This window comes from Chrysoperla carnea, chromosome 4, assembly GCF_905475395.1.
Source record: "Chrysoperla carnea chromosome 4, inChrCarn1.1, whole genome shotgun sequence".
Taxonomy (NCBI): domain Eukaryota; kingdom Metazoa; phylum Arthropoda; class Insecta; order Neuroptera; family Chrysopidae; genus Chrysoperla; species Chrysoperla carnea.
The window spans coordinates 33461003-33475568 of NC_058340.1; the positions used below are offsets into that span (position 1 = coordinate 33461003).

Genomic DNA, 14566 nt, shown 5'->3' on the forward strand with positions numbered 1-14566 from the left:
ATTAATTAAAAATTGTTAGAAAAATCTTTTTATATTTTTCTATATATAATTTTTATTTTTTTTTAATTTCTAAAACATTTTTCCAAATAAAATAACCAGTTTGCTTATAATTTATGAAGTAATCAATAAATTTATTACGATCACTTGGATAGTACTTGATATTTTGCGTAGCAATCAAAAAATAAATAATTTGTTAATTTTATTGAAAAGAACCGTATGATCAATTTGTGAATGGGGTAATTAAAATGAGTCCCTAGAAAACGTTCTAATTGAAGTACTTTCATTAAAAAATCATTAAAGAATATAAATGCCGAGTTATAAAATGGGACTTTGCCATTAAATAATAATTATTGTTATCGGGCATTAATAAATTAAATAATCATGAACTAATTACCTAATTATTGCTGTATGTAGTTCTAGTATTTGACGCTCAAAGTCTCTGTACGCAATTATTTAAATTATTCCCTCGTGTTAGCTTTTTATGAGTATATATATATACCTTAGTAAAAGGATTAAGTAGTATTTGAGCTAGGAAGCTGAAATTTTTACAACTTAATAAGGCTTAAATTATATTCCTTCTTTATCTAGTGTACTAAGACTTGTGAAAGGAGAATGAATTAACAGCCAGAATTCGGAAGAAGCGAGATTTACTTTACAGAATCATAACGTTCTTTGCAAAGTTCTTCCTTTTGCGGACATCTCAATAAAAAAGAAAATAAGAGCTCAAAGCGGCATAAAATACTCGAAGAAAAGCATGAAACCCGATGCAGGGGGCTTTCTGCGTGGGATCTGGCCTCGACAGAATTCTGTTACTTCATCTACTTAAAATACCATCTCTTATCCGGAAACGTCTCGCCTACGGGAAGTAGGATGTTTTCAAGGAAGGCACAGATAAACCCTTGGTTTAGGTGCTAGGGACCCATTTGCGGTACCCCTCTTATGTTTTATTATTATTATTATTAGAAATAAACTTGTTAAACGCAAGCTTCTCATTTCCCTCTCCTTGATAGAATGAGTTGCCAAAATGCCTGTTTCCCTTAGATTTAAATAAATTAAGTAAAAAAAAATACGAACAAATTAATTTATTTACAAATTTTTGTTTATTTTTAACATATTAATTTATGTTTTTCACTTATAAATGACAGAACACATTTGTAATTTTTTTTTAGTAACAATTTTTCAATGTTTCTTTGTTTTTTTACAAAATGAACAATATTTAATAATTTTTCGTTATCATATAAAATAAATAAATTAGTATAATTAAAATGTAGAGTTATATTCTCTAATAAAAAATATCAAGATTTCTACTCCAGTTTGGCGAAATATTTTTTCCATTTAATTATCTTACACTTTGGCGACAATTTCAAAAAATTCAATCTATTTATCGTCTCCTTCCATCATCTTGATCGTTTATCATACTTTGCTATACAAACTTTCAATTGTAAAGCTATCTGCAAATAAAGAAAGCTTTCATTAGTAAAATAAGAATGAATAATTTATTCAAGCAGTGTTGTCAGACCATTTCGAACAAAAAACGGTAGAGGGGTATCTTTAAAAAACGACAGATTCGCAAAAAATACGGTAGACTCTGTATTTTTACTCAATTTCGAATTGTTACTGAATTTAAGAAATTAATAATTCGCCAAATTAATGTAAAATTACAAAAGTTGTTTGAAATTAAATTAAATATATACGTCGAGGTGCGAAAGGTAATGGCTTAGTATATTACGAAAAATAACCGCTTTAACGGGAAATCTGGGAACACAGTATTCAAGTCCAATTATCCAATCTTTGCATGTGGTTGGAAAAATCTCAAGATGTTCATGACTAGTACTGCTGAGTCTTGGTAAAGAGTGTATCTCTAAAAAGGTTTTTATTCAATTTTAGACTGATTTGATTTTACGGCTGGAAGTTTTTTCACACCTTTATTTCGCCAGTGATTAACGATTGAGAGGCAAAATTGAAAAATTTTATTTATCCTTAAAAGTTTTGTTAACAGTTACCTTTTAAATATTTAAACAAAAGTTGTTAGAAATACGGTTCTAAATAATTTGTATCAATTTTCATGTAAAATTGATATCGAGATAATTCACTTCTGATATTTAAGGTCAGCTCTTGGTGTAAGTTATGCTATGATTGTGTCCCCTACCTACCATTAAAATTTACAAAATGGTAGGTGGTGTATTTTCCATTACCATGATAATTGTGGATTACGTACCTTCATATACATCTCAACATGAATCATCCCCTTAATATCAACGAGTATGTGGCGGCGGTGGTGGTGGCAACCAGCATCCACCACCAGCAGGTCCTGCAGATGCTGGGGGTGGCGGTGGTGGTGGATTATAATACATTGTTGGTGCCGAATTCATTTGCGGGGGCGGTGGCGGAGGTGGTTGCATCATCATACCCTGATGAAACGGGGGTGGTGGCTGTTGATGCATTTGGTGGGGGTGATGCGGATGATGTGGATGATGGTAAACATTTTGAGCAGCCATCATTTGATGATGATGATGTTGTTGCTGTTGCTGATGATGATGTGCGGCTGCTGCCATACTCTGTGGAGTAGGTGGTGGTGGTACACTTAGATTAGGCATCGCTATCGGTGGTGGTGGCCTCTGAATATGATGAGCGATTTGCTGTGGTTGTGGCGGTGGAGGTTGTTGAGGTGGTGGTAAATGGTGTACAGGATTCGGGGGTGGTAATGGTGGGGGTGCTGGACCTGGTGGGCATGAATATTTTGAAACATTCGAGTACGTATTTTGATTATTATTCGGATAATGAGCCTGTTGTTGAGCTGGTGGTGGGGGTGGTGGTGGCCCAGTATGTGTTGGAGGTAATGGTGTATTACGCTGTGGTGGTGGTGGCTCTTGTTGCTGTTGTTGCTGCTGTTGTCCATGTGATCCAGTATTCCCATTACTGGCGTGTGACGCAGGTGTACCACCACTAATACCACCGGCTGGTGGTGCTGAAACCTGTTGTGTATTAGTTTGTTGAGATTTACTTGAACGGGATGAACGTGGTGAGGGAGGTGTTCGAGAACGTAATCTATTGCTACCATTTCTTCGACGATCTCGACTACGTGATCGGGTACGACTACGTCGTCTACGATCACGATCTCTGTCACGTTCACGATCTCGGTCACGTGATCTAGAGCGACTACGTGAATCACTATGGTTTCGAATTACACGATTTCCACGCCAACGATTTCTTCCTGTAATTAAAAAAAAATTTTTTTGGTTAAAATTGAGCAATGACATTACAAAACCATTCATCATTATGCCAAAAATCGGGATTCAATAAATTTTATTGATGTATAAAGGTTTTATTGACTAAAACTGCTGATCTGAAAAAAGGTATTATGGTATTATGGTAATCAAATTGGTGAGATTCATTCAATTCAAAAATTGGATCAGATCGCCCTTTAAAACAATGGCAAACAATACTATGTTTTTAATTTGAGCATTTTAATTCGAATTAATAGCGAATTTTACCATTTTATCCAGAGTTTGTGAATTCGATCACCGCTCGTGTGTACTTTTCGTTATATCTAACATATCAGAAATGTTAATACATTACCTCTTCCGCCGCTAGAATTTCCCCATCCATTATTACGACTTTCAGCCATTTCTTGTAATTTTGGATTAATCACTTGTTTTGCCTCTTTTAAAACAGCCACTAAATCAGCTGCTTTGTTTGCATTACTAGGCGTAAAAAATGTATACGCTGTTCCGGTACGTTGTGATCGCCCGGTACGTCCTATACGATGTACATAATCTTCTGAATTTGACGGATAATCAAAATTTATCACAAATTTCACATCTTCCACATCTGAAATTTCATGAATGTTATGTTTATGATAATGATTTTGAAATGATAATCAATTTTACAAATATTTTTTTCATTCGAACAGTTTTTTTAATGCTACACGATTGGTCGCATTCAAAAATTGGAAAAACAAATTAATTTTAATTAATGTGGGGCAGGAAATATTGTTTTAAATTGGCGGTTGTTAATAATATTTATTGGAAATGCTGTGAAGATCACAATTTCAATTATGGGAATATTAATCATAAAAAATATTGTAATTATTGTAACAAGTTTATAATACCTTTATAACCACTCGCTTGCATGGTGGCCACGATGAAATAAATTCTACAAAAGACTCTAGACAAGTATTTTTTTTTGTTGTTGAAAATTTCATCAGATTCAGTTTAAATTTAAAAAGAAAAAATTTTCCTAGATGCTTATTCTTTTCAAAGACAAGACACTAGAAAAATTATTCGATTTTAAATTTGTTGACACCAGAGATTCAAATTGTAACAAATCAGACACAGGGGTTAAGAGCAGTCAAAATTTTCAAAAAAAACTATTTTTTGGATTTTCTCAAAGTTTATTTGGAAAATATTCTTTGAAAATTTCAAAAGAATCCAACGAATAATTTTCGAGTTATTCAACAATGAACGATGAGTTTTTCTCAAATGTTTTTAAGGTCGTTGACCTTAAAAACATTTGACATTCAAAAGCCGCTCGGTGAATTTGAATGAAATGTATGGAACTTTTAGAAAACTAGTGCCTGTTCAAGGAATTTTTTTTTTCAAAACTTCAATTTTTTAAAGACAAGTTACTGTTGTTTTTCTGGAAATTTGAGAAAAAAAGGAGCTTCGATTAGGCACTAGATTAATTATTAAGATATCTTATTTGAATGATTTCGGTTGAAATGTTGAGAAGTTATGGTGGTCACCGCAATTGACTACAAAGAACACGATTCGATGCATATAGCGATCACTTTTTATATAATTGAAATTTTCTTTTCAAATTTGGATGAAATCAAGTTGAAACATGACAAAATGATGTAGCATTGTTGATTTATAAAATAAATAAAATTACTGATTAAAAATATTATTAAGAATGCTTGTTTTTTCGTGCCTCTTACTGCCCCTAAACCCTTAAATTTTTCTAGAAGCGTGGCCATCATGCACTTGATAATCGAAATACATACCTTGCTAGAAAATATTGATCGAAGATTTAAGATAATAAATATTTGGTTTTAGTATAATTTAACTCAAGAGATGGATGTTTAATTTTCATCAAATTAAACTTTCTTCGTATATATTTAAATGTGGGTAATCGATAAATCATTGGGTTGTACTTTTGGAGCTAAATGGTCAGAAATAAGTTGTGTTCGCTTAACATGGTGTTTTCTATTAACTCTAAGTTTATGGAAATCATTAAATGAATCTATATTAAGTGATTCTTTTATTGGATTTTCAAGACTTTTCTATCCAATATGTTTGGAAATAACGTGACATCATATTATTAAAAACGATACACGTTTAGAAGGCGCTCAATGTGTACAGTTAAACATTAGGTACCGTTAAGAATTTCAACTACTATCAAAAAAAAAAGGTCCCTTTTTAACAGTTGACGTTTGTTGATGTTATAGAACGGGGGTGGCGAACTAATGTCACGATAATATTTTGAACATGCCATCGATCACAAAGTTCACTATGAAGTATTATATTACGAACGAACGTGAGCTCGTTTGTTTTTGTAGTTACATCGTAGACTAAAATTCCTAATGACGTATAGTTTGTTTACGCATACCATAATAATCTATGTTGTTGACAAATTTGTCATACGGCATGTCTATGGCCTCTTTAAACATTTCTTTTCAAAAAGGTTCACCATTCCTGTTAAAGAATGTAAAAAAAGTAAATGTTTATGTGCTAAAACTCACGTTTAAATAGGTCATTACGCGTTCAGTTTTTTATGAAACCAAATCTAACTGAGCATATTGAGTACCTGCTAAACGTCCGCCATTGAATATTGTTTTAATTATCGTATATTGAAATTTACTTTTGTAAATTTGAAGCATGCATTTCTATTCTCCTGAATACGTGATGATTTTTCGTCTACCCACATTTAGCTGACTGCAGATATGGAATTCAATTATAACGTAATGAAAATTAATTTAGACAGCCATTTCCAGCTATGTTTTTAGAGTTCAGCTAAATTTTCTAAAATAATTTGCTTATTTAAAATATTGAAAAGTTATCAGCGGGGTTTTATTTTAAGTTATTTAAAATAGCAGCCCATCCTTTTCCACATTTTCAGATAATTTATTAATTTTAGAAAAACATTATTTTAAAGCTGTTGTTTAATAAATCATGTAGCATTATTTTGATTATTATAAGAAAATTTATATTATTAACTAATAAAGTAAATTTCACTTGATAAATTTTAGCTAAAGTTATTATTTCTTTGTGGTTCCCACAAAATAATATATGAATAATAAATTAAATAATGTTAAAATAAAAGAGTTGTAAGTAAATTTTTAATATAAAATAAATTTTTTAATTTAGCACTGATTTTTTTAAATATCTTTAACTGGAAATGTATCAAGCCAAATGAAAAATGAATCAACTATAATTAAATGATTAATTAAAAATGAAATAATTAATTATTGATGCTTATGGTTATATTGTAAAAATAATGATGAAAAATATTTAAACTGTAATAGAAAAAACAAAAATAAATTTAAAAAAATGAAAAAAATGTGTTTTTGATATATATACATACAATTTAAAATACATATACATAAATATATCAATTAATTTAATTAATATTATATTATAGTAATTATATTATTATTAATGCATGTAAATTAATTAATTATGTATTTGAATAAAATGATCACTGAAGCGAGTATAAAATTTAATTATATAAAAACAAAAAATATTTATACTTCGACTAATCGGTGCTTTCAAAAGTTTTGTGTTGTTTAAAAAATATATAAGATCGATTAAAAATATTCTTGAATTATTAAAATTCAATTCAGAGATTTTTAGAAAGATCTATCTAGAAAAGTAAAAATCAGGGAATGGTATTACATATAAGAAAAACTGAAACATTAAATTTTTATTTCTGTCCAAATAATACCAAACTTTATGTTTGTAATGAGCACCTCTTATCAATTATGAGCGAGTTCACTTGACCTTAATGTAGGATGGTTGACAATAATAAAGCCGATGATTTCCTTGCGATATCATTACAAAAGGATCAATCAATCTTGCCGATGGCAAGCATTTGGCAAAAGTCGAAGTTGCTAAAACTTAAAATGTTATGACTGTAAAAAAAATGATAGAAATAAGTTGAATTAATTTGTTTCTTTCCTGTTAGTGCTTATTTGTCGAAATATACGTATTTCTCTTATGAGAATCTTTGGACTAGGACCACATTTTGGCAACATACTTCACAAAAGGGCAGAAATTTGGGAGTGTGTTGTCAACGAGCATGCTAAACACGTGTTACTCCACGAAAATTTTCTCGGAAGAACTTAAATCAGTGACGATATAATTCTTTTTTTTATAGATTTTTATAAACAAATATTCATTAATTTTAAGCTTTTGATGAAAATAACAAATTTTCATGAGCCCTGAAATAGAAAACCTCGAAATTGAGTATTTCTCTTCATCTATTCAGAAAATAAATTACAAAATTCTCCCTCTGTGAACTAGATTAGATTACTTTATTTATGTTTAAAGTAATAACTACCTAACTATTAACCAACTAATTAATAACTAACTATTGCCTAGAATTCAAAAATTATAGGCAATATTTATAAAAAATTTTAGAATATTTAACTTAATCGATCTTATATGTTTAAAAAAAAAAAAATAAATAAAATACAAAAAGACACACAACATATAATTTATCTCGCTTCAGTTATATTAAAATAGTGTACCAATAGTGAGAGATATGGGTTCAAACACAAACCCTATAATCATCGTTCGGTGCAAACAACGCGGCATATGCTCACGCGTCATAGGGGGCGCGCAGAGAGGGCTCTGGATTCGCCCGCCACACACTGCATAATGATACACACAAACACATGTACACACACATTGAGAGTGTGCAGGAAATGCAGGACGCAGCTTCAGCTGCTGCCACCCACAATTTTGTGGTGTGAAATAATGCAGCACGGGAGATAGAGGCACAGCGGCATAACAGCCACCATATTATAAAATGACACTGTCACATGTGGGCAAAGCGCCCGGCTGTTACGTGACCGTCTCATCACTGTCAAAATGGCTATTCGCTTGTGCCTCTGCAAAAAAAAAACACACGGCCAATTTTACTAACTTATGTAAAGATACAAACATCTATACCTATAAAATATATCTATGAATATTTTTTTTGTAATATACATTGAAAAAATAATAATTTTTATATTTAATGAATCAAAAAATAAATTAATAAAATTAAAAATTAATTTTAATATAAATTCATTTATAATTAGCTTCAAAAACATTCCAAAAAGTAATTCTCATTTTTAATGGATTTAAAATTTTGCTAAAAAATAAAATTAATATTAAAAGACAAACGTCAAGGTAAGTATTGAATTTCCATCATGCAGATTTTTCTTCCGAATAAAACCTCTTCAAATTCTATTATTTAATTTTACATTTATGGATCTAGGGTACATCATTTGACACTCATTTTAGAATATCTGAAAATTTAAGCTCATGTCGAACAACCTCTACGAAAATCATCATGACTTTAATAATAAATTTCCAACCGTTCTGAAATGATGAAAAACTACGCCCTAGATCCAATATACCACCTCTACAAATGCATCACTACGATAGTCATCCGATTACGTTATTCAGTACACAAAGTTCAAAGCTGAAAACAATGAACAGATTAAAAAAAAGATTCATCGATCGAATTCTTTTTTAAACTTTAAATTGAAATACTGAAGATGATGATAAAGTGATTGGATGACTGAGTGGTTATGGTTCGAAGAACCAAGAAGACCATTCAGTCAGAGATACTTTAGCACATTTCAAGCGAACTTTATGTAAAATAATTGTATAAATGAGATACAGGTGTGCTAGAGCAATTAGGAAAAGATAATTTTCTTAAATAACTACATAAATGTTAACTAGAATTAGTACTTTTTCACCATTTTCTTATTTTTATTTTAACATTTCGTAATAACTCTTTTTATTTTTTCAATCCTAATTTTGAATTTAATAAAGATTTAAACATGTTTTAAAGTTTCTATTAAATTTAAAACTAAAAGTCCCATAGTTGTCCGTAAAAAGTCGTGTATTGAGCTTCAGAACTAAAATCAAAAACAAGAGAAATTTTTTTTTTTAATTTTATGATAACAATTCATAAAATTACTTTTCCACAAACATCCATCTAAATTCGTAATCAGCGTCCTAAAATTAAGTTACACGAAATTTCACCTGATGTTGTATTATATTAATTGCACTTTTTTAGTAATGTCAAAAAAACCGAAGCAAATAGTTTTAAGGATGTATATTTAATTTTGTTTTTTTGCTTCATTACAATTTCTGGGTTAACTTTTATAATGATTCGCTGCCACAAAATGGATATTTTTTATTTGATTTCATATTAAATACAATTATCATATACTGTAATGCGGAAAAATAAAAACCCAATACTTTTAGTTTTAAACGTATGTTATCTAATTATAAATGAATTTATTGTTTCAATCAATAAAGAAAAATAAATAAAAAGAAATTCTAATTCTAATCTAAGAAAAATAAATGAAAATAAACTCAAAATATTTTATAAAAAAAAAATAAATAAATAATATTTTAAATATAAAAGTAAATGTTTACCTAAACCGCGAGCTGCTACATCTGTAGCTACCAAAATTGGAGCTTTCCCTGAGCGAAAATCTAAAAAACAAAAATTAATTAGTACACCGAACATTTTAAGATAATTTTACAAAAAAATATTTACCTTGTAATACCCAATCTCGTTCTTGTTGAGTTTTATCACCGTGTATACAAACCGCAGGCCACCTAAACAAAGTATATTGAAATATATTTATTCATCTTGTAAAATGTTTTACGAATTTAAGTTTTCAAAGAAAACAAAAGAAAATGTTGGATAAGGGACTGACTCAAGTTAACATGTGTAGTTAATTGAGGTAATTAGCTTTCCTAATTTTTCTAGCACAACTGCGTGTGATTTATATAATTAATTTATATAAACTCCCTTGAGTTGTGCACACATAATAATTGTAATTTATACTTTATTTATAATGGTCATGCCAGGATTCGAACCCGAGACCTTTCGTTTAATAACCAAGAACCATAACCACACAACCGTCTAAACACGACCATACATGTTCAAATATTCCATTTTAAAGTTAAAGAAAGAATTCGATCTTTTATTTCTCTATTTATTATTTTCTTTTTTGATATTTGGTATCTAACAAGTAATTAGATATAATTATCCGATCTAGTTATTATATTATCATGTTTTCCTCACATAAAGTGATCTATCGTAGAGATTTACATTTGATTTAAGCGATTTTTAATCGTATATGTTATGAGAGTTTTATAAAAACAAAAATCTCATTTTATATTTGAGGTATTGGTTTTTAAAAATATTGCACATATTTTTTACCAAAAACAGTTTGCTTTAAATTATGACAAACGACACTAACCATCTCACATTGAAAAATGAATGGAACAAAGTCGACACGAGTAGTAATTCTAGTAAAAATCTGATAATATTTATACATTTTTTAAAAGATTATGAGTTGGAGAAGTTTTGTCTGAAATAGTAACACCAAAAATGTAATATTTTTCTTAGTAATATTCTTCAAAAAAAAACTCTGTGATTTGGTGTAATAAATATCTCATTAAATGATGATTTGAGGCGTATATTGTATTTTCAAGGAGCTATAATTCATTGGCTGTTTGTTATACATTCTAGTTAAGTTTTTGTCCAAAATATAATAGTCTTCCTACACAAGCTATTTTAAGTACAAAATAATATGTTAAACATATGAAATTTGTATTAAGCATGGCAAATGTTTATTTTCTATCTCAGGGGAACATGGTCAAAGTTGTTGAAAATTACCTTAAGAGGGGGGCAAGGTCCTGAAAATCGATTATTTTATGTATCCGGGATATCTTTTTTATTCATCTATTTCGTTCTCTATTTTATTATATTATATTATATGTATCAAACTTTAATCGCTTTTTTCTCATCTAAACTTTGCATACTTCATTTACATACTATATATTAGATTCTGAACGAAGAATTGTTTTTCAACATCTTATTTTTTTAATTAACAAAAAGAGAAATTTTTGACAAAAATCAAAGATTAAATCAAAATTTCTTTATTGCACCTTCACCTGAGCTTGAACCGTGAAAACGTAACAGTGTATAAAATAATATAGTGAAAGAAAACTTACCCATCACGTTTCATTTTCCGTGTAATATCATCAACACGTCGTTTAGTCTCAATAAAAATAATAGTCTTATTCTCTTGTTCAGCCATAATTTCTTTTAAAAGCGTGCTTAATTTAGTCTCTTTTTCATACTCTTGGCACACGTCAATTATTTGTAAAATATTATGATTTGCTGCTAGTTGTAATGAACCAACATTGATCTGTATATAATCTTTTAAAAATTCCGATGCCAAACTTTGTACTTCTTTTGGCCATGTCGCTGACCACATACAAGTTTGTCGATCTGGACGGATTTGTTCAATAATTTTACGTATTTGTGGTTCAAAACCCATATCTAACATACGATCAGCTTCGTCAAGTACTAAATATGTACAACGTTTTAAATTTGTCCTTCCTGTTTCTAAAAAGTCAATTAATCGCCCAGGTGTTGCTATTACAATTTCAACACCATCCATTAGATCATTGGCTTGTGGTCCCTTGGGAGCTCCACCGAAAACACAAGTGTTTCGAATTTGAGACGATCGTCCAAATTCGTTGGCAACTTGTTGAATTTGTTGAGCCAACTCACGTGTGGGTGCTAATATTAACACAATTGGTCCATCTCCACGTTGCAATCGTGGTTGATTATTAATGTGGACAATCGCTGGCAATGTATAAGATAAAGTTTTTCCTGATCCGGTCGATGCAATTCCAACCATATCACGTCCTGATAATGCAATCGGCCAACCTTGCGCTTGAATAGCTGTTGGATCTTCAAATCCCATTCGTTGAATTTCGTCCATAACATAATCAGGAAAACCAGCTTCTTCAAAACTAAATACTGGATACGGAATACTTTTTCCTTTCAGAGTTATCTCTTTCGAAGCACGCCATTCTTCAATTTCGTGAATGGATCGTTTGGAAACATTTTCATGTGGTACATAAAAATCTTTTTTAAATGATTCGAGACGATTTAGATCCCATCTTGGTTTACGTAACCCTCCACTGTTGTTGTTGCGACGTCCACTTCCACCGCTGCCATAGCCACGGTCACGACTTCGTGATCGTCTGCGATCTCGACTACGAGATCTATAAAAAAAATTTTGTTAGGGGCTATGTCTTTTCACTGCAATCAAGTATTTCGTTTGAGTTTTTGTAGGTCTCATAAAACAAGATAATTGAGTTAATTTGACTATAAGTCAATTATTTTATAAAAAATTGTCTGGCACCGATCTGAGAAAACAGAAAATATGCTCCCAATCATACATAATCGATTTATATACTTCTATTGAGTTTTATCGAAATTGAAGACAACAAATTTTTCTCGATTTCTTACAATTTTCTTAAGGAGTGTCTCTTTGAAAAAAATTTGTTTCAGAATTTGATAAAACTTGGTATATAGAGTAATTTTGACCCAAAAAATTCAAAAAAAGTTTTTGACGATTAGTCTCTATGATATCGTCCGATATGTCATTCGAGGTCTTATATTTTGAAGATATTTTTCTGTATTTTTCTCCTTTAAGCAACAGATTCCAAAAATAAATCCAACAAAAATTTCTTGATGTCTAACTATCTAGTGACCCGATAAAATCTAAAAAATCGGTAAAATCCGAAAAATCATCAAGTTTGTTTGTGACAGTAATTGGACATGATCAATTCTTACAAAATTAACATAAAACTTAGCTCAATTTACCAGCACAAATCAAATAGTTATTATCAAATAAATTTCAATTTAGCGTAATGCCTTAGTCCAGAGAAATACCGAACTAATTTTTGAAATGTCGCCTCAAAATCTAATAATGGAGTTCCTAATTAATATCTACAAGATATCCTTTTTTTATAGCACTTCATGGGAGAACGATGTTATGGTTTGATCTACAATCTATACTGGAAATAATCAGAATTTCAGCTGATTACTTACCGAACTATTGAAATAAGCTAATAAACACGATTATAATCTGTGCTAATGATGAATTTGTGAGTCGAAATATTATAGATTTTGTTGATAAAAACGTAAATTTTATATTTAATGAATTAAAGATTCTACTTTCAATTTTGAATATAAAATATTCATCATTTTATTATACAATAAATCTATGTTTAACTTTCTTTTGAAGGAATTAACATAAATTTATTAAACCTAATTATGAACTATGATTATATTGTAAATACTATCGTCTGAAACAATACTACACAAAATCTTTGCAATTAAACACTTGAAATTAATTAAATTTCAAGTAAATATTAAATAATTAATTCAATACTATAATTATTATTATTAAAAATTGAAAATAAATATGGAAACTAAACAATTCAACATAAATAAACAACTAACCTCCTTCCTGATCGACCCATTCGCATTACTGTCCTCAAACTATAATTAATAAAATCAAGTATTACATATGAATAAAATATTTAGGAATTTAGTTGATTTGAAAAAAAATTATTTTCTATACTTTAAATATAGCTTTTAACTTTGTTGTTTTTTTTTAATAATGTATCAAAAAGGTCGATTCAACTCAACAACCCGGATATCATTGACGGAAATAAAAGATTTAAGTCCATTTCATCTGCGCAACAGCGCGATGCTGTAATTTTCAAATCAATAAAATATGAAAATTATGAAATATGTATTATTTAATTCCATTTAAAATTAATTTTTAATTCTTTTCAATAATTTTTATTGACATTTTAATAATAACATATCAAGAAATAAATGTGAAATTAAGTGAAATCGATAAAACCATTAAATTATGAAATGTACTTTAAACGATAGCCAATAGATGACTTATGTCATAATTTTTTTTTTCAAATAATTATTTTTAATTTCTTAATTATTTAATTCTATATATGTGAGGAGATGTTTAAAGAAGTTAAATAAATTTCTCATTCAATAATTTTTTTATTAATAAAAAGCGATATTATTTGGAAATAAAATAAATATTCGAAATTCTTGAATAATAACTGGGATCAATAAACTGCGTATAAAGGTCCGTACACATGATATACTTTGATTTGTAAAGGCTTATGCATAATAATAATACTTAAGAGTAAGAGGGCATGCCGCAAATGGGTTCTTAGGATCTAGACCAAGGAGTCCTCGGAGTCCTTAAGCAGAGAAAGGTATATGATTCATTTTCTGTATATTTCCGATAAGGGATAGGATATATTCGTGGAATCATTTCCTGTATATTTCCGATAAGCTCGATTCTAGCTTGATTCGAAGTACATTTTATGCTACCTGGTAAAAAGAAGCTAATAAACCGTTTTAATTAACTTTTATAGCAACTCAAACTATATTGATGTACCTTAAGACAATTGGAACCCAAATTTCAATTTCT

General features: G+C 29.6%; 1 protein-coding gene across 1 annotated transcript; it reads right to left on the reverse strand.

Annotated features, from left to right (window-relative positions):
* Nucleotides 1-1325: 1325 nt before the first annotated feature.
* LOC123299069 (ATP-dependent RNA helicase dbp2-like) lies at nt 1326-13749 on the reverse strand. The gene is made up of 7 exons (XM_044881225.1): nt 13561-13749; nt 11250-12314; nt 9781-9842; nt 9657-9716; nt 3580-3831; nt 2219-3214; nt 1326-1451 (listed from the first exon to the last, which is right to left on the reverse strand). Exons 1-6 carry the CDS (start codon nt 13584-13586, stop codon nt 2256-2258), a joined length of 2424 nt encoding a protein of 807 aa, XP_044737160.1. The 5' UTR covers nt 13587-13749; the 3' UTR covers nt 1326-1451; nt 2219-2255.
* Nucleotides 13750-14566: the final 817 nt, after the last annotated feature.

What these genes read in the sequence shown, in the direction of transcription:
- LOC123299069 (XM_044881225.1), bottom strand. Translation starts at nt 13,586, where the DNA reads ATGCGAATGGGTCGATCAGGAAGGAG. An exon ending in CGGAAAATGAAACGTGATGG is followed by an intron (nt 9,843 to 11,249) that starts GTAAGTTTTCTT and finishes TACTTTGTTTAG; the next exon opens with GTGGCCTGCGGTTTGTATAC. An exon ending in ACGAGATTGGGTATTACAAG is followed by an intron (nt 9,717 to 9,780) that starts GTAAATATTTTT and finishes TTTGTTTTTTAG; the next exon opens with ATTTTCGCTCAGGGAAAGCT.